The following is a 21735-nucleotide window of genomic DNA, read 5'->3' as shown; positions in this document are numbered from 1 at the left end:
TAGGCTTTGTTTGACTCTTGGAAGCCTGTTTCATCAAAACAGAGTCTCACAGGGGAACGAGCTTCTGATTAAACTTAAATTGAACACACACAACTTTCTATATTTGATCTATTTGAAGTCAGTAAGCAGCCGAGTAGTTGGCCTTGGTTGTTATTTTTCTATTTTTGTTTTTTGAAAGTTGTAGGACAGACCTTATTAGGACTGTGTTAAACTTTAACTGTGTTTACTTTGGCAAGCGACATCTCATCAATAAAATGCAAAGGATGTTTCGTTCCCAAATTCACGTGACTTCAGTTATTGTTCAAACCACATTGCCTGATATGTATTGCATAGAGAAATTGGAGGTCATTGAGCACAGAGCTCATCTGTTTAAGTCCAGTGGTCTATTATGTTTTGAATCGATTCATTGAAGTGAACCACCCAAACTAACTTTAAATCTGATTTCTCAACAGTAGAAACTTAAGTGACAAATAAATGAGGGCCTCACATTTGAACAACTGCAGTATTCAAACTTTATCACAAACACTTTTATATACTTAATATATATATGTTCAATATAAATATTTAATGTTTATATTTTACGGAGAAAAACGCTAGTGTTTACATTTGCAATAGATCCACATATGTTCTTATCCGCCCTGTAAGCACTGAGTCCTGTTGTACAAATAGAAATATCCTGTTCTGGCTGTGGACGAGGAACTGGATGATTGTTCCGGGTGTGGCGGCTGATCTCAAATATCAGTATGTTCCTATTTAGGGCCACTGCTGTGTTATGAAGTTCTGCTGTGATAACATCTTCTGTTCCACATCAAGAATTTTGATGATGAAGCTGTTGTTTAGTTGTTTGTTTGAATGTAGTGCCACTAGTGTTCTCAGATATTGGTTCAGTGTTGTCTCCTTTTTTCTCTTGTGTCATGGGAGTTTGTAAACGTGCTGCTGTTTTTCATTTGCTGTATCAGTAACACTTTACAGAACTGTGTACGTTAACCTTATTTACCCGCCAATTGCGTTCAGAATATGCATGCACCTTTTGCATTCACGGGTCAATTTTGACCCGGTGGAATTCAAGTTTAAAAATCATTCATAACCTGTTATATCGCATGTCATTTAAAAGGTTCTTAACTGTTCCTTAATGTAAAAAAATTTATATTTTTGGTATGTTAACTGACAAATATAAGTTATTAGAAATAATACAATGTAGAATTCTTTGACATTTCAAGATATATATTAACTACAGCAAAACCAGTGTGAAAACATCTTTTTTTAATCAATTTTTCTATGAAAATGTGTCTAAATATAACATACAGTTTATATAACCATCTAATGTGAGAATTACTTTTACTTATTTGAATGAATTTCCTATTACTCATAACTGCTCAATACAGCTTGGTGGTCAAAAGTTATGAAACCAACATATTCTTTTTCAACTAACATCAAAACAACTGTACAACTGAAGTATACAACATTAATACTTTTTTACTATGTTTTTAAGCTAAATCTATTCTACTAACTTGCATGAACTGCTGAATGTTGATGTGTGAGTTTGCTGTAAGCTGCTTCTGTATCAGATGGCTGCAGAGTCAAATGTGGACAGTTTCCTCTTTCAAGCCCAATTTTGACAAATGTGTGCATTAAATTTTGCTCTCATCACACCCCCTTTAGACAATAGTACCTTTTGATTAAGTTAATTTTTTAAGTTCGTTACACCTGACATATTTTTTACAGGAATATGTGTCTGTGTCTCTGTGTGACAGTATTTGTATGTGTGTTTGCATGTTTGTAAATGATATGCAGACCCAGTGAGAGACAAAACAAAAGTGTGTGAGAGAGGATGGGAAAGAGCCAGAATATATGTGTTTACAAGTTCAAATCGAATTAATAGATGTAAAAAAAAACACACACACAATTGATATCTGGGTCAAAATTGACTGATAAAACCAAAAGATGTAACTATTTTTTTTTATTGTTATATTAATTAACTATTTTATATCTGGGAAAGAATTATGTAGATTTGGATAGTCTTAACAAAGTTCAGACTAGCATTTTTTCTAACATTAACGAAGATTAATAAGTGCTGAAAAATTATTGTTTATCATTAGTTAATTTTTAACTAATCTTAACTAATGAGAACATAGGCTATACAACTTTTAAGTTTACAAATGTATTAGTATATGTTGAAATTAAAATGAACCATTATAAAGTGCGGAAAATGTATTGTTTATTGTTAGTTCAAGTTAAACAGTTTATATAACTACAGTCTTGAGCAACACAAAATAGGTGTAATTTGAAAGCTTAGAAGCTCTACTTTACAATGCATGCAGGCATTATGACCAAAACTTAACAAGTGCTTTGAAATTTATAGACAAATCAGAAGTGTTCTGTTTTGATCATTTATTAATCGTTTTGCACTGCACATTTTGCTGTAATAGGTAAAAACATCAAACGGATCAAATAGCCATGTGACATATGTGGTTTGAAAGCTGATATATGGATATATTATAAGGATAAAAAGATAGCGACTAACAGCTAAGTATATGTATTTGACATATACTTAGCTATTGTAAACAGTTGTTGCTTAGATGCTGCATTTGTCTAGAGGTGGAAGTCATCCAAATATGGGCAGAGAGAATCGTTCAATGTAATAACATATATGACCACCAGGAGATGGCGCCAAGTACACGACGCAGACTCAATGATGGCTCAAATGACACAGAATGGAACTGAATGAGATCTCGTTACTCATGCCTGCATGCTTTGGAGAGAAAGCGTACCTTTAGTCATTGTTTTATTTGCATGGGTAATTCGTTCTTATGTACAGTTCTTATGTTTTATTTGTTTGGAGAGAAAGCGTACCTTTAGTCATTGTTGTATTGTAGTTCTTATGTACACTTATGTTTTATTTGTTTGGAGAGGCTTTTGGACACTTGGAGATGTTTTTGGATTATATTTGTAATGCTATAACTTTTTATTGCTTTCTCATATCAAAACAAAATTTGAAAAAATTCAAGACATGATTGAAAAAAACAAAATTCAGAGTTACGTTATTCACACCCTGATATATAATGTCTTATCAGAAAAATAAGAATAAAAAGAACGTTTTTTGTGACTTTTCAGCAGTTTCTTAGGCTGACAGTCTCCAAATTTATCATAATGTATATCATTTTGAAATGTTTCAAACGATATCAAACACTTGATATCAAACACTTGACCCTCATTATTTTTGATTTCGAGTTATAAGACTTTAATGTTGTGTATGTCACTGAAACAGGAAATCTGTAAAAACACCCTCAGAGCTTAAAAGGTTAACTATTGTTAATGAAAATAACCTTATTGTAAAAGTCTGTGGAAAGTGGTTTCCACAATACATGTCATTTCAAAGCAGCTTTACTTAAAATCATATGGTAATGTCTTAAATGTCTTTAAACCCCCAGTGAATAGCTGCATTAAAAATCATCCTTAAATTTCCTGGTCTTTGAAATAGCTTGGTGATTGCTTGTTAAAAATAGTTGTTTGTTGATCGTTCATAATACCTAATGCAATAACTTATTATAAAGTCTACACGTGCTGTGCCAATGTGTGCATCCTTGTTTGGAAAAATAAGGCTTTGCACATTCATTTTATGATGGTTACTGGATATAACCACTCCATCAACTTTGTTACTTACAACACCTTGTTGTGTTAACACAGGCAGAATAAGTTTGACAGTTAACTTCCTTATAGAAGTGCTGATATGTTATTGTTAAGCCACTGCTAGAACTTTGTGTGTTTTTTCAGAGTTCATTATTTGCATTGATTTCTGTCTGTTTGACTCCGCTGTTGTCATCCCTTGATAACTGCTAATTGCATTTTCATGCACTATGAGTCACTCAGCGTTTGTGGATTGTGTTTGTTGACAGTTAGCAGATAGTGGTCTAACGCTGCCAGACTGAGAAAACACAGACATGAGATGCTGAGGTGAATATATGGAAGGAGGAAACACAGGAGCTCCCGTTTGTGAGGCTCGAAAAGGAACGGTTCACCTAAAATGTATAATTCTGTCATCGTTTACATGATATTCAAATATGTTTGATCTGAAATTTGTTTTGACCAAGAAATCTGGGCTACTCTTTTCATACAACAAACAAAAGTGAATGGGAACTGGGACTCTTAAGCTTTAAAAATGCCAAAAATCAATGCTGAAGTATCATAAATGGCATAGTTTAAATGGCTCTCTTTTTTTTCTCTCTTTTACAGGAGACTGAGATTGCTGCCGACTGTAACCATGTAAGTGCTTAATCAGGTCTGTCTTTACAACATCTACGTTCTGCCCAAATATGACTATAATCATCTTCACTTTTAGACATCACTACCCCCCTCACCTGTTTACAAGACCCTACAAATGCTTCATTCTTTCAGACCTGTTCTTTGTAGCTTTACATAGAGAATACGTCAGTAGGTTTTAGAGACTGGGAACATCAAGTCATTTTTGAAGAATAATGGCCTAATCACTGTGTAATGATGGCTGCATCCTGCAATTAATTTGGTGAGGTCTCTCGAGAGGTATCTGCTCCTGATCTCACTCCCTCATTTTCAGTGCTTTGATGTTCTCATCATGGCCGCTGTGCACAGGCCTGCTCCACAAATCGAAGATGGAGAACATTTAGGCATTTGAATAAGGCTGAGTCACCCCTTTCATGATGCGAGCTCATAGTTGGCCAGTAATTATGATAAAGACCTGATACTCCCATTTCTAAAACTCGAAACAGAGAAACATTTATCACCACTATTAGAAGCTACAGAGAGGCAAGACGCTGACATTTAGAGAGTGATAGAGTAAGTATATGGGTATTTACTGCAATTGAGATATTCCTTTTTGAAAATACTTAAAACCTGCATATATAATGCATTACAACTACATTCATAAGACCTTACAATATACCTTATAATCAATTGTATGTTCTTGTAAATAACAGTTGCAATTCATCATAATAATAGCTTTATTCATAGTTGGAAAAGTAGAATGCGTTAAAAAGATATAATGTAATAATATGTACATTTACTGGCATTTTGTAATCATTAATATGTACATAATTGAGTCCTTTTATTACTTTCCGCTATCAAAGCAACTGCAAGCTTTTTTCTCTCTTCCAAATACTTGTTATCAATGTTTATTGTGCACACCTCCCGTTTTTCTATGTGGCAAACTCGTAAAATCGCCCCTCCGTGACGCTTCTTCAACTCTTGTGATGTGGAGGCGATGTGGCACTTGACACATGGACAAGTTCTTGAAAAGGAAATATATTGACGATGGTTAGACTATGTGGGATAGTGGTGTGCCGTAGAATGTTTTGGTCGTAAAAAGTGTGCCGTGGCAGAAAAAAGGCTGGGAAACACTGCTCTAGACACCGATTCGTGCTTTCACTTTGTCTTTGCAATCTAGCAGTCCATTAACAGAGCTCATGTCAACTTTGAAGCAGTAGTTCATTTTTATCCAGTGAAGGGCTGTTTTTGGATGTTCATTTCACTTATTTTCCAATCCAGTGTTGAATGGCTGACATTGATATTGTTTTTTAAATGTTGTCCTTAATTTTTTGGCAGTTGTTGTGGAACTACAAGCTGAATCTCACTACAGATGCCAAGTTTGAGGCTGTGGCACTGGAAGTGTGCACAAGCACCATGTTAGAGGTCAGTTTCAGTCAGGGATCATATCATTGTTCTTCAATTACCAAACAAATTAAGCACGCTTCCTTAGAGACTGCAGTCTGTGTGTGTGTGTGTGTGTGTGTGTGTGTGTGTGTGTGTACAGGTGTGTTGCTGTCTGTATAAATGTAGTGTAACTGCCTCACCAGCAAAATGCATTACTAATGCATTTAGCTGGTATGTTTGAATGCACTCTCAGAGCTGTGATAATACCATTTAAAAATAAATCCTTATGGACAATACAAGTTCTCACTAACATTTGCAAGGTGCTGTGTGTGTGCGCTGCCTGTGTGTGTGTTTGCCGTGTGCGTGCGCCCTGTGTGTGTGCGTGCGCTCCCTGTGTGTGTGTGCGTGCGTGCGTGCGCTCTGTGTGTGTGCGTGCGCTCTGTGTGTGTGTGTGCGTGCTGTGTGTGTGTGTGTGCTTGCGTTGTGTGTGTGTGCTTGCGCTGTGTGTGTGTGCTTGCACTGTGCGTGTGTGTGTGTGCGCGCGCTGTGCATGCTGTGTGTGTTTTGATGAACATTGTGGTTAGATTGGCAATTTAATCATCAGAGAAATTGACACAACATTTAATTGAGAATCTTGATACTACAGCGTCGATCTCTTAAATGTGTTTCTCAGTTGAAAGAGTGTGCCGATGAGGAGAGGGGGAAAGGCTATCTGATGTCCTGCCTGGTGGATCACCGCAGCAACATCACGGAACGCCAGTGCCATCAATACATCACCAAGATGATCACCATCATCTTCAGTGACTATCGGCTTATTTGTGGCTTCATGGACAAATGCAGAGAAGACATCAATACCTTGCAGTGTGGAAGCATCAGCGTTGGAGAAAAAGTAAGCTTGCATTCCAATAATAGCGGAGAACACTTTGACACCCAGCCCGGTTAAAACCGCAAACCTTCAGGCCACTCTAGAACATCCCAAAGGATGTTGGCTTTGCACCAGATGACACTGCCATTCCTGAAATGTTGATGCTCCTCCGGGCATGCTGGAACATTGGCACCAGATCACCACACTTCCCTCATTCCCCCGGGTGCACATGCAAATGAGAATTTATTTTCTCTGCTGAAATTATAAAAAGGCTAGAGATAATTTTAGACTTGTCTGCTCCTTGACTTCAAATTGCTAAGCTCAGACTGCCACACATACAAGATGGCAAATTACTTAAGTTTGAAAGCTAGGAAAAAAGTTTTGTATTTGCCTAATTTGTGAGTGTTAACAACTTGTTTTGAAGTCTTTTAGAGCATGGGCTATGCAGTAATTGGGAACAGTCATGTAAGTGTTAAAAAACTAACACTTCCCACTTCAGACATTGAAAAGGGCCTTAAAATAACACTAGTTGTTTTGTGTCAATTTCTGTGTCCTTCGGGAGCATTCTGGGTTCAAAACAGCATCTGTGACATGCTGTCGATTACTACAGAAAAGAACTTGGACCCTGGGTTTGTAAAAAAACAAGCAAAAATCATGTTTACAGAAATGCATTTTCAAAGGAAGTCTATGAGGAAAGACATTCCGGAGAGTTTAAAATGATGATTAATGAGCAATACAGTACAAAATTGTGTAATTTGAGCTGTTAAAGGAATATTCCGGGTTCAATACAAGTTCAATCGACAGCATTTGTGGCATAATTTTGATTACCACAAAAATAAATTTCGACTGCTTTTCTTTAAAAATGGAAAACTGAAAACTCTTGGTTCCAGTGAGGCACTTACACGAGCAGACATATAAAGTTTTGCTCGTTTATCTCTGCTTTACGTGCCTTAAACAAAACCAGCCAATCAGATTAGGATGCAGATAGCATCTGCGTCACATTTAGTTATAATCTGTAGAAAATTAAGAGCACTATTTGTTTACATGTTCTGTGAAATATCAAACCAATTTGAATTTCTTCTTGTTCATTTAAGACTTCTATTGCTTTAAGCTTCATTTTTTCCTCTTTCATTGGTAAGTAACCAAACTTACATACTAGCATATGAGGTCAACCCAAAGCCGAGTTGTCCCAGGTGTGAAAGCCTACTTATTTTGTTTTTCTGTCTCAGGATCTGCACTCTCAAGGTGAGGTGATCGCGTGTCTGGAGAGAGCTGTGGTGAGAGAGGCAGAGCAGCCGGAAAAGTCCCATCAAATCAAGGACGACTGTAAGAAGGCCATCATGAGGGTTGCTGAATTGTCAGCAGATGATTTCCACCTCGACCGCTACCTCTACTTCTCCTGCCGAGACGACCGGGAACGCTTTTGTGAAAATGTATGTACCGGCTCGTCTGTGTCTCACCTAATCCTCACAGACTCCCCACATCTCCTTTCATGATCACGTTTAATTGTTAACCCTAATCTATCTCAATGGCTGCATCGCAACTCATATCCATGAAAAACCTGTGAATATCAGGGAATTTTAATTCTGTGTTTTCCAGGCCTGGAAAAATTATGAAAATCAACAAAATCTTAGAAGTTATGGAAATATTGCTCTTGATAGGGTTGTGTAGAGTAGAACTTGCTCACAAACCATAGTTCTATCAGGAAGACTTGCAGACTTGAATTTTATATTTGATGAATATAAAAACAGAAATGTAATGTCTCTCTTTGGCATTAGCCCTGTCTGGTGGTCAGAAGAAGTTGTACTCGGAACCGTTATATCCTGCCGTAGATAGGAGGCAGGGGCAAGGAGCCTACCCCGTGCAGGACGGGACTCAACCTGTGGTGGTGGGGTGGTGGAGGTTGCTGCTTTAGCACACTGAAACAGCAATGGCTTACATGTGATTGGCTATGAGTTACCTAGCTAATGGTGCGATGATCTACAACTGTGCTTACACTGATGTCGAATTTTTGATTGAATCCTTCTTGGGTATATTATTTTCAGTAATTTGGCCGAAATGGTTCACATCTGTCTAAATTATTCATTAGCGAATCAGTCTAAATCAAAATTCCAGATGATTTCCAGCAATCTCAAATAAATGGAAAAGGCAGGGAAAGTATGTACTTTTGTGTAGCGTTCGACCAATGTGGGTTTTTCAATGGCTGAAATGATATCTCGAGGGCAGTATGGCCGATATAAATGCTGATAAACATAAAACAATTTAACAACAGCAAATCAGATGTTATTTTGTGAAATATTTCCTTAAATTTGCATAAACTTGAAAAGAAAATAACCTTGAAAACACAAAGATTTAACTATCCATTGACAAATCTATTGGTAGATTTTAAAACTGACCCAAGTGAAAGTTGACACTCTTGTTAATCGGCCAAGCCGATAATAGCAAAATGGCTAAATATCGCAGATTAATCTGCCTGGCTTTATAACATTGCGTGTTGTTTCACAGATCATGTTAGTATCTAGCTAAATTTGATAATTTAATCATAAAAATTCATAATTCCATTTTTTGTTTGTACATTTTAAAAACTACTGTGTCAGCTTCGGTCTTGTATTTCTGCATTTTCTTCCAAATTAAAAAATTCAATGTTGGAATGTAGGTTATATTAGGCCAAATACATGGACAAATTTGGAAATAATGCGCAATCCAGGCACCTTTTGGCATACTATTTTTAATATACAATAATTTTGGAAGCACTAATCTTGCTTACTACACGGGACTGATAGTATGCAAATTGTGAATGCAGTCTTTCTCTCACTGCTGCAGTAACTGTACGAAGGGGGCGGGCTGGCATGAGAGTTGATTGAAAGCTGCCCCTCAGGTGCTGTGACTCAGAATGACAGGATTAGACTACACAGCTGCTTTGTGTAGGAGGAGACATGGGGCGATGTGTTGATGTAGACACATATCTGATGTGTGACTGTTAAGTGTCAAATATCTCCCGATAGACCTGGTTTGATGTCTCAATGCTTAACATTTTCATGGATGCTTTTTGTTGCAGACCCAAGTGGGAGAGGGCAGAGTGTACAAGTGTCTGTTCAATCATAAATTTGAAGAAGCAATGTCAGAAAAGGTGTGTCACATGCATAATATGTGTATATGTTGTAATGCATTGAATTTAAAGGAAGGATCTGGGTTCAAAACAAGCTCTTAAGACAGCATCTGTGACATGATGTCAATTAAAACATAAGTTTGACTAAAACTATTTCAAACTCATTCCGTGGTTTCAAAAAACTAAGAAAAATCATATTTAGGGTAATGCTCTTACAATTGAAGTCTATGGGGCAAGACATTGCACCAGGATAAATGTTAACATACTCATGGCTTTAAAAGTATTGACAGAAATTATAAAATTATAAGTCTTTTTTTAGGTTAAAAGTTGTATCTAGTCTTTCAACTCCTGTTATGACTAATGTAAAGACAGGAAAAATGGCAACATTAGCGCAACACAAATAAGGATACCAGAAGTGAACCGTTAACACACAGAAAAATCCCCTAACATGAATTATGTCTGTAATGCATAAAATGCTTAAAGAACAAGTTAGTGAACTTCGACATTATTGTCTGATTACATTTACATTTACATTTATGCATTTGGCAGACGCTTTTATCCAAAGTGACTTACAGAGCCCTTATTACAGGGACAATCCCCCCGGAGCAACCTGGAGTTAAGTGCCTTGCTCAAGGACACAATGTTGGTGGCTGTGGGGGTTGAACCAGCGACCTTCTGATTACCAGTTATGTGGTTTAGACCACTACACCACCACCACCACTCCCTTGATCTGATTAGACAGATTGATTACCACAAAAGAAAATACAATAAATTAAATGTGGTTTCAGTGAGACACTTACAATGGAAGTGAGCGGGGCCAGTCAATACATGTTATAATACTCACTGTTTCGAATATATGACAACAGGACATAACCACTGTACGTGTTGACATTATTTAAATGTTATATAATTGCTTACTAACCTTAATGGGGTATGGTTAGGTCCAGTATTGCAACTTCGTTGTCATGACTACGCAACGCTGGTAATTTATCACAGTAAAATCATGTTAACGTTGTGGCTATACTTTTGAAACAATGTGTATTTTAATGTTTATGGACTGGCCCCATTCACTTCCATTGTAAGTGCCTTACTGTAACCCCAATTTTTGTTTTAGTTTTATTTAAATAAAGGAGGGACGAGTCAATAATGTTTTGTGGAAATCAACTAAATGCAATAAATGCCTTGTATTGAACCCGGAACATTCCTTCAGTAAGGCAACCACAATTCACAGATATATTTCTCCACTTACTCGGTTTGATTTACAAGTGTTTTGAATCAACAGAATGTACAAAAAAATGTCAGTCTACATGGAAATGCTTGAGAGAACCAAAGCCATAGTCTAGAAGAATCCACAGGAATACTGTGGTCAGTTCGACACAGTATGTGTGTGTGCTGTCTGATTGTCTGTGGCCTTAATAAGCATCTCTGTCCACAGTGCAGAAACGCCCTGACCACTCGGCAGAAGCTCATTGCCCAGGATTATAAGGTCAGTTACTCCCTCGCCAAGGCCTGTAAGGCTGATCTACGCAAATACCACTGTAACCCGGACACCAGCATGCCCCGGGCCAGAGAGGCCAGACTCTCCTACCTCCTGCTTTGCCTGGAGTCTGCAGTTCACAGAGGTTTGTTAACATACTGACTTTTACACAGACTCTGGGTGTATTCAAAATGACATACTACCATAAAACTCCATATGACATGATACCATAATAAAACAGGCTTTGCTCATGTCTGCACATTTTTGACAAAGATCATAATTGTTGATTATTTCCCTTGATATTGTAATCATAATTATTCATTTTCATGAATAGAAATGACATTTACAAAACTTAGTTTGTTTAGGGCAACAGCCATATTCTTTATTTATGCAACACATCCAAAACAAGCTTAAAACATATATCAGAGTGCGCTAAACTAACTCTACTAGAAAACTCTGTGGTCCCACTTTTTATTAGGTGTCTTTAACTACTATGTGCTTGCATAACACATACAATACAGTGTACTTAATGTGTAACTACGTGTTGTTCTGAAAACATTCTCACAAGATTCACATTCGCTGCTACTGAGGTTGAGGTACGGGTTGGTTTAGGGGTAGGGTTAAGTTTAGGGGTTAAGTATAGAGTTAGATTAAAATTGCAACTACATATGTAATTAAGGTACTTAATTAGGTACTTTAAATGCAAGTATAATGTAACAACATGAATGTACATAATAAGTAGACTGTATCAAATGCTTAAGTACATAGTAGTTAAAGGCACTATCTATAAAGTGGGTCCAACTCTGCAGATAAAATGGGACACACATCATTCACAAATTTCTACACATTCCTTGTCCCATGTGTGTTTTGTTATTTAAATATTTTAGCTACTTTGTTATGTCTTAAGCAGCCATTAAAGGAATAGTTCACCCAAAATGAAAATTCTCTCATTATTTACTCACACTCATGCCATCCCTATGTTTATGACTTTCTTTCTTCTGCAGAACACAAACAAAGATTTTTAGAAGTATATTTCAGCTATGTTGGTCCTTACAATGCAAGTGAATGGTGACCAGACATTTATAGCTCCAAAAATCACATAAAGGAAATATAAAAGTAAACCTTAAGTGGTTCAATCTGAACCCTCAGAAGGGATAAAATAGTGTTGATGAAAAAAAGATACAAATTTAAGTCTTTTATTACTCTAAATCTTTACTTTCACTTTTACATCTGAAAGTCACATGTGGTGCCTGTTTAGTTTCACTTTCACACCTGAAAGGGAAAGTGGAGATTTATAGTTAAATGGACTTCTATAGTAGGATAATTCACTCAAAAATGAAAATTCAGTCATTGTTTACTCACCCCTGTGTTGTTATAACCCTATATGACTTTCTTTCTTTTTCCTTAACATAAAGGGAGAAATTGTGAAACATTTTGTGCTCAGTGATGTCATACATTGGCAGTTTATGGTGACCACCTCTTCAAGCTTCAAAAGGATGCAAAAGTATAATTCAGAAGTCTAATAAATTATTCAATGAGATTCATGATTGTTATGAAAGCATACGATAAGGTATGGTGTGAAACAAACCGAAATGTAATGTGTTATTTAGTTCAAATGTTCACTGACCGTTGATCTCCTGTGTGCAGTTATGAGTCTGCATGCAAGCTTCAGAGCTCTTTGCACGAGAGCAACAGTAGAAACACAGCACGTGCGAGATGGGGCGTTCAAGCAAAAACTTGTTTTTTTTTTCACTTCAACAGTACCACCAGCGATATTAACAACAGAAACACAACATAGCTGCACACAAACCAGAGAGCATAACTTACAAAACATGTCTGAAGAGTTTCTAGTCAAAAATAGATGTATTTGAATGTCCAGCCTTATTTGTTTGAACTGGAGTCCTCAATCAAAAAGTGCGATGGAGGAGGCTGAAGGTAGCTACCAGTAACGCCGCTGCCAATATGCATATTACGTGGTCTGGGTAGGGCACCATCTGATGGGGCACCAGAAACTCCACCGGCTGCCCTTACTCGCAATGTATACCTTATTCAAGGACCCAAAAGCAGTCGCGGAACACAGACAATCGCAACGCATTTGACAGGTGCCAGTTTAGAGCAGACAGGGTTACCGGGTGTGACGCCAAATATAGAATCAAGCAATCAACAGAATGTCCTGTTGCATGTAGAACTGCTTAGGACAAAAAAAACTCAGATTACCATAGAAAAGATTATCTGGTTTCTGGTTGGTCTCTGATTTGTGTGCAGCTATGTTGTGTTTTCTGTTGTTAATATTGCTGGTGGTCCTGTTGAATTGAAAAAAAACAAGTTTTTGCTTGAACCCCCAACGTGCAGACTCATAAACGCACACAGGATCAACGGTCAGTGACCATATGTACTAAATAATACATTCAATTTCAGTTTGTTTTGTTTATCGTATGCTTTCATAACAATCATGAGTCTCATGGAATAATTTATTAGACATCTGAATTATAATTTTGCATTCTTTTGAAGCTTGAAGAGGTTGTCACCATAAACTGCCATTGTATGACATCACTGAGCACAACATTCTTTTCAAAATGTCTCCCTTTGTGTTAAGAAAAAGAAAGAAAGTCATATAGGGTTATAACAACACAGAGGTGAGTAAACAATGACTGAATTTTCATTTGTGTGAACTAACCCTTTTAATATTGATCTGTTTCTCACCCACACCTATCATATCGCTTTTGAAGATATAGATTTAACCAATGGAGTCATATTGATTACTTTTATGTTTTCTTTGTGATTTTTAGAGCTACAAAGGTCTGATCACTTGCATTGTAAGGACCAGCTGAAATATTCTTCTAAAAATCTTTGTTTGTGATCTGCAGAATAAAGAAAGTCATATACCTCTAGAATGGCATGAGGTCAATGATGAGAGAATTTTCATTTTTGGGTGAACTATCCCTTTAAGAATTTATCACTGAAAAAAAACTTTAAATTTACAGTAAAAAAGGCAGCTGTGGTTGCCCATGTTTCAGTCTTTATGGGATATCATTTTGATGCCGGCATATTTTATGGTTCACGACGTTTATATTATTAAATTATATAAACTTGATATAATAATAAAAAAGTCACTTTAGAATGTATTGTTAATCATGCAGTATTGTAAAAGTCCACATAATGACTTTAAGTCCATCAAGAGTTACACTTCCAGGACAATAATTAATTCACATGTAGAGAAAGTGCACAGTTTTACTCACACAAAACACCATCAGAGTAACACTAAAATAATGCAATATACATTAACTAAAAAAATATTTAAAATAACACAAACACCCCAATGTACATAACTGATATTAAAAATTAGAAGAAACAACTGTTCACATAAAATATAATTATGTGACGGGTAACACAGGGACTTCTGGAAAAATCTGATTATTGTTTTTCACCTGATTTAACAATAGTTTACAGTTTAAAATGCATGTATTCTCTGTTAAACATAATATACATTTAACCGTTAATTATACTCTTGTTACAATCCTCAATGTTACAAAAAACACATTGTAAATCGAATGTTTTGGCATGACTGGAGTTTACCTATATATGCATATTAATTGTGAAGCTACATGGAATATTTGTTCATTTAAAAATAATTTGCCACACTACAGGACAATTTAAAATGAACTTCGGAAGCCAAAAATGTGATTAAAATGGTGACAAACTTGGTGATCCATTACAGGACACAATATATATACTTTGTTCATTTCAGCACCTTAAAACGTTGACCAAGAAGTCCATGGACATGTTATAGGTTTACTACCATCCGATTGGATTCAGTTCGCTGAATTAAACATGTAACTCATATGAAGTCATGTGGCAACAATGTAGCATAATATCTTGTTTGAAACTTTTGCATTATGTTCTACATACTTTAAATTCTATATTGAAGAAGTTGCAGGCAGTTTACTGTATAAGCTGTGCAGTAAGTGCTGTGCTAGTTTGCCATTATATTCCTCTATTTTCTCTCTGTTTGGGGCTATTGATCGATTTGCAACCTAATATGTTTTTCATTCCATTCCATTCTGCATGTTTTACCATTGCACACTGCAGGCCGTACAGTGACCGGAGACTGTCAGGGTGAGATGGTGGACTACAGACGGATGCTGATGGAGGATTTCTCGCTGAGTCCAGAGATCGTGTTGCACTGTCGAGGAGAGATCGAGGCACACTGCTCCGGACTGCACCGCAAGGGCAGAACACTCCACTGTCTCATGAGAGTGACCCGCGGAGACAAGGGCATGGTGGATATCCTCTGCCAGACAGCCGTAAGATCACTGGGGTCCTACTTTCTCTGCTAAATCAGTGGTTCTCAACCTTTTTTACTTCAAGGCCCCTCATTGCCAAGACAGTATTCAATAGTCCATCTGTTACTTTGCTGTAAGGCTGGCTAAGCTGCTTGTTTTCAAAACTTTATTATCAGGAACTAGGCGTGTCAATCGATAAAAGGTAACACTTTATTTATATTATTTATAACACTTTCAAGCCAGTAACTAAGGCTAATTATTATTGGTTTTACTAAATTGTTACTAAAGAATTGCTAAAATATTACATTTACAGTTTGACTCCTTGATTTAAAGTGAAACATTTACTGAAACCATTTGCTTGACATTTATTAGATGATTACAGTATTTGCAGTAAATGTAATTTCTTGTAATTGAAACATGTGCAAAACAACCCCATAACTTGAGTAAAATAACTTTCACTTAAAAACAGGAGATCAAGTTATTAAGTTGCTAGTAAATTGGCTTTGTAAAGCCCATTTTAATTAGCCTTAATGACTGGCTTAGTAATGTGTAGTAAACTTGACATATGATATCTGCATATTGAGCATTAATTGCATTCCTTTCTACACAAAGCATGTTTAATTAATTGTAAAGTGTGGCTAAGATAGCCTTAATCTACATTCAGTTAATTGTTAATTACTGTCTAATTCATGCTTAACTAGTGCTTTATTGTGGACTCTTAAAATAAAGCGTTACCAATAAAATAATGAGTTGTGATTTCCAGAATATTCAAGAATTGTATATTCTTAAAGTAAAAACAGTTGTTGAATTAGTAGTTTTCATCTTGAGACCACCATGGAGGTTTGCTGACCAAGTAGAAAATCCCTTTTGTAAAGGGACCCATCTTAATTTTTTTTAATCATGTTTTATGATATTATGATTCAATCAGTATTTTGCACCAATACACTCATTATATAGTTTTTTTTAATTACCATTTTCCAGCCTCTCTGACTCTTTAAATTAAGTAAAAAAAAAATTGTTTTTTTTGGCCGCTGTACCTTTTAAGACTGCAACGAAATGCCCACATGTGAAATAAGTAATAGTGTTTACTCTCTGGTTGCAGGTTTGCTGTTTAGTTGTGTAGTTTGCACTGCTCCATTCTTCAAAAACTGTCTCTTTGCAAAATCTCTGAAATTTCAGAAGTTGATTCCCACACACTGTCATTATATTAAAACCTGGTCTTAACTTCAGAATGAGTCATTTTTGCCGGTTAATGCAATACAACAATGAAACGGGGACTGGACTAAATGGAAGTAAGTCTAGAAATGTTGAACTTTAAATGTTTGTGTGTGTGTCTCTCCTGTAGCTCCAGACTCTAATCCAATCAGTAGACCCTGGCGCTGATTACCGGATCGATCGAGCTTTGAATGAAGCCTGTGAGTCTGTGATACAGACGGCCTGCAAACAAATCCGCAGCGGAGACCCAATGTGAGTCACGCTAATGTATTGTAGATTTTTCAGAGCCGTACTTGGTCCAGTGATGGTATCAGATCTTAATATCATGATACTTTGATATACAGGGTTCCCGCAGGTCTTTAAAAAGTCTTAAATTCAGTCTTCTAAAATAATAGGTCATGAATAGCTTTAAATATCTTAAAAAAAGTCTTGATTATCATGTAAATGGTCTTAAATTTGGGGACAGAAAGACATGAATCGCAATATTGCCTGTTGCGATTATTATTAAACTTCAAGAGTTAAAAGTCCCTCTGTGTCTGGGGCTCATGTAGCCCAGTTTCTGGCTCACCCTGTAAGACTAATATTTTTTTATCGGCAGATAACTGTAACAGTACTGCCTTTCTTTCAAAACATTATTATCGTATCTGCATTATCCAGTATCGGTTGACCTCTAATTCGTATGTATTGATATACTGGTGTGTGTATATACAGTTGAAGTCAGAAGTTTAGGATGAAGTCATTAAAATGTAATATTAGCCAGCTATAGTTTTGGCAAGTCGTTTAGGACATCTAATTTGTGCATTTGCTTTTAACAACAATTGTTTACTGACAGATTTTTCACTTTTAATTGACTATATCACAATTCCAGCAGGTCAGAAGTTTACATACACTAAGTTAACTGTGCCTTTAAGCAGCTTGGAAAATTCCAGAAAATTATGTATTAGACAATTAGCAAATTAGCTTCTGAAGGGAGGGGTACTGAATTGGATGTGCACCTGTGGATGTATTTTAATCCTACCTTCAAACTCAGTGCCACTTTGCTTGACATCATGGGGAAATCAAAAGAAATCATCCAAATAGTTTATTTGTGAAAATAGAATTGTGGACCTCCACAAGACTGATTCATCCTTGGGAGCAATTTCCAAACAATTGAAGGTACCACGTTCATCTATACAAACAATAGTATGCAAGAATAAACACCATGGGACCATGCAACCGTCATACCGCTAAAGAAGGAGATGCATTCTGTCTCCTAGAGATGAATGTAGTTTGGTGCAAAAAGTGCAAATCAATTCAAGAACAACAGCAAAGGACCTTGTGAAGATGCTGGAGGAAACAGGTAGACAAGTATCTATATCCACAGCAAAACGAGTCCTATATTGACATAACCTGAAAGGCTGCTTCGCCAGGAAGAAGCCAATGCTCCAAAACCACCATAGAAAAGCCAGACTACAGTTTGCAAGTGCACATGGGGACAAAGATCTTACTTTTTCGAGATATTTCCTCTGGTCTAATGAAATAAAAATGTAACTGTTTGGCCATAATGACCATCGTTATGTTTGGAGGGAAAAGGTTGAGGCTTGCAAGCCAAAGAACACCATCACAACTGTGAAGCATGGGGGGTGCGGGCGGGTTTGTTGTGGTATGGACATACAGTTTTAATTCATTTTCTTCAGGTCTGACAAAAAGTCTTAAATTTGACTTTAAAAACTCTTCAGCATTATGAATGATTAATATATTGATGTATTAATAGTATAGACATGTTAATCCAAGGTACTTTAGAGAAGTAGTGCTAAAGTCCATAACATTTTTTTATTGCATGGTACAATGTCAGTGTTAGTGATACACTATAGAAAAATCTAACTTAAAACCAACATAGCATAGTTTGAAAAAATATATATTATTCCTGTACTAGTTGCATTTTGTGGACGAAATATAAAAAATATTTACATGTGTGTGTATGTGTGTGTAGGATTCTCTCGTGTCTAATGGAGCACCTGTATACCGATAAGATGGTCCAGGACTGTGAACATCGACTGCTGGAGCTCCAGTACTTCATCTCAAGAGACTGGAAGTAATTAACCTAACCTTTCCATATCCTTTTACCTCACCTGATCTTACCGGCTGAGTCATACTAAATAAGACCCCTCAAATGCTTTTAAGTGTTTTTTCCTGTGTGTTTTGTAATTTAAATCTAAAAAATGAATTTAGTCACTCAAAGGGCTTCTTTGTATGTATTTAATTGCTCAGCCCTTGTCTGTAGGTAGCATTGTGTGGTCTGTGGCATGACCTTCACTATCTGTTTCTCTCATGTGTTCAGTTTTGGAATGATTCCCACACACTGTCATTATAATAAACCCATTAACTGGTCTTAACTTCATTCACAGCCCATTAGAGTCAAGTGATTTTTAATTACAGCAGTTTAAAGCAGTAATTTGCTTTGATGGGCCATTGTTATTCACTGACCACTTGAAATGTTATTTGAAAAGCTTTGTTTGTTTCAAGCTCAGAGCAACTGTCATTTTGTTCTCTATGCAGTGCAACACTCTTGTTCCAGAAGCAAAAAAGTACGCCAAAAGAGCTCTGCAGCATTGGCACACTTCCATGACTCACTGCAAAATGACACAATCGAGTTTCGTTTTTCTCCGCTCTAAAATAACTCATTAACTAGGTACTGGTATTGTGCAGAGTAAAACATGCAAGCCATAATGATGTCCGATTTGTTAGCATATTTTCCATGTTTAGCCAGTTTAAGATATTTCTTCAGAGCCCTTTAGAGGACAGGGCAGGAATTGTTTATATGAAATGGTTTTGCTTGCCCTCACAATAAGTTTTGCATTCCCTCGCAGTAAATGCAACATGGTTTTACTACAGTAACCATATTTAAACCATGATATTCATTGTAAAACCATATTGATAATACAGGAAAACGAAAAACTATATGAATAAAAATCATAAATTTGTGGTTATTATTTGTGGTTTTACTATAAAAATGCCATAGTTTAACTATGATTTTACTAGTAATATTGTAGTAACTACTGTTTTTGGCTAACCATGTTTTGTTTTTGTTTGTTTTTACCTGTGGAAACCATGGTTTTACTATGGTAATATTGTAGAAACTATAAAAAGTAAGTTAACCCTTTAAGCTCTGAGGGTGTTTTTAAAGATTTCCTGTTTCAGTGGCATACACAAATTAAAGGCATATAACTCGTAAAAAAAACACAAAAAAACAAGGGGGGTCAAGTGTTTGGTATCATTGTAAAAAAAACTTTTCAAATAATTTTCATACTATAGATTATGATACATTCTGAGACTCTGAGCCTAAGAAACTGCTGAAAAATCACAGAAATAATTTAGTCAAAAATGAACATTTTTTCTGATTTTACATTGTTTATATCTGGGTTTAAATAAGTTGGCTCCAAAAACTGCTATTTTTTTTTTTTGGTTCCCATATCTGAGAAAAATACGACAAAGCAATCAAAAGTTATAACATTACAAAAATTATTTATCATAGTGTCCAGTATTTATCAAAGCCTCTCCAAACAAATAAAACAGATTACGTGTACATAAGAACTAATGGCACATGCAAACACAACATTGACTAAAATGTTTACATGATTTTAGTAATGAGATTTTACAGAGTGAGTGCCTTTTGACGCAATGAGTCTGCATTATTGAGTCTGTCGTGTATTTGGCGCCATCTCCTGGTTGTCATATGTAACATTGTGCTTCGTTTGGATTATCTAATGATCTATACATCTGATGTGTGTGTGTGTGTGTGTGTGTGCGTGTGTGTGCGTGTGTGTGCGTGCGTGTGCGTGCGTCGTGCGTGTGTGTGCGTGTGTGTGTGTGTGTGGGCTCATTTGAGAGATAATAACCTCCTCTAAGTAATTGAATGTGATATTTGTTAAAACAGTAAACAGTAAAAATGTAAGGGAATGTGGATGAGACAAATCTGGCTTTGGACTTGACTGTTTTTTTCTTTCTTTGTCTGTGTTTCTTTCCTCTAGACTTGATCCTATCTTATATCGTAAATGTCAGAATGATGCGTCCAGACTCTGCCACACACCGGGCTGGAATGAGAGCAGTGAGCTGATGCCTCCCAGTGCTGTGTTTTCCTGCTTGTACCGACACGCCTACCGGACAGAAGAGCAGGGCAGAAGGGTGAGGAAATAAATGAACATCCAAACAAAAGATACACAATGATGCATTCAGCAGTGATGGTCTGGTGCAATCATATTTAAAGGAATATTTCAGCCGAAAATGAAAATTCTGTCATCATTCTGATCACAACAAGCCATGTTTAAATGCATTCCGATCTAATGTACTGTGACAAACTCTCTGTTTCCACAATATACCGTCACAAACAATGCAAGAGGTTGTGGGCGTTAGAAGTACAAAAACATGAATTAATTAGAAACCCACAGGAAATAGTACACTCTATTGGCACATTTGGCATTCTACTTTAAATCAGTTCACACGATTTAGATTGTAGAAAATTCTCTTTAATCTCGTTGACTATTTAAGGTGGTGGATAGTATGCAAATTTGGATTCTGCCATTGAACTGCTTGGCAGTAAGAACTTAATTAATGTACTGTATACAGTATATGGACACTATTGTAAAACTCATGTGATAAAATCCCTGACTTGTCTGCGCAGCTCACACGAGACTGTAAGGTAGAAGTCCAGAGAATTCTTCATCAGAGAGCTCTAGATGTGAAGCTGGACCCAGAGCTACAGAAACGCTGCATGACCGACCTGGGAAAATGGTGTAGTGAGAAGACTGACACTGGACAGGTGAAAATTAAATGAGTTTTGGGATGGAAACCTGTAGTCTTGTCATTTTGGAATTTTGGAATGAATAGCAATTTATTTTACAGCAGGATGAGTTCCTTGTATTTTAAAGTGGAGCAGTAACACAAGAGCATCTATCCATGTTAACAATGTGTGTTTGATCTATTTGGACTTTTCAGGAGCTGGAGTGTTTGCAGGACCATCTAGAAGATCTGGTGGCAAACTGCAGAGATGTGGTGGGCAACATGACTGAATTGGAATCTGAGGTATGGCATATTCCACACTATACCATAAACATGTCGTATGAATGGACCTAGATATTCTTCTATGATGAATATGTTTTCAATTTCTCTGTTTAAAGTAATA

General features: G+C 36.5%; 1 protein-coding gene across 1 annotated transcript in view; it reads left to right on the top strand.

Moving 5' to 3' along the window:
- Nucleotides 1-21735, top strand: part of LOC127661590 (Golgi apparatus protein 1-like) — a 57004-nt gene that overhangs the window by 15555 nt on the left and 19714 nt on the right. Inside the window, exons 2-13 of the mRNA XM_052152353.1 lie at nt 4234-4263; nt 5578-5664; nt 6299-6514; nt 7720-7923; nt 9549-9620; nt 11035-11221; nt 15166-15380; nt 16705-16826; nt 18547-18648; nt 20585-20738; nt 21235-21372; nt 21549-21635. Of these exons, the coding sequence (XP_052008313.1) occupies nt 4234-4263; nt 5578-5664; nt 6299-6514; nt 7720-7923; nt 9549-9620; nt 11035-11221; nt 15166-15380; nt 16705-16826; nt 18547-18648; nt 20585-20738; nt 21235-21372; nt 21549-21635 (1614 nt within the window). The remainder of the gene's footprint in view (nt 1-4233; nt 4264-5577; nt 5665-6298; nt 6515-7719; nt 7924-9548; nt 9621-11034; nt 11222-15165; nt 15381-16704; nt 16827-18546; nt 18649-20584; nt 20739-21234; nt 21373-21548; nt 21636-21735) is intronic.

This window comes from Xyrauchen texanus, chromosome 21 (genome assembly GCF_025860055.1).
Source record: "Xyrauchen texanus isolate HMW12.3.18 chromosome 21, RBS_HiC_50CHRs, whole genome shotgun sequence".
In the NCBI taxonomy this organism is placed as follows: Eukaryota; Metazoa; Chordata; class Actinopteri; order Cypriniformes; family Catostomidae; genus Xyrauchen; species Xyrauchen texanus.
This window is presented reverse-complemented; position numbering and strand designations above follow the sequence as displayed.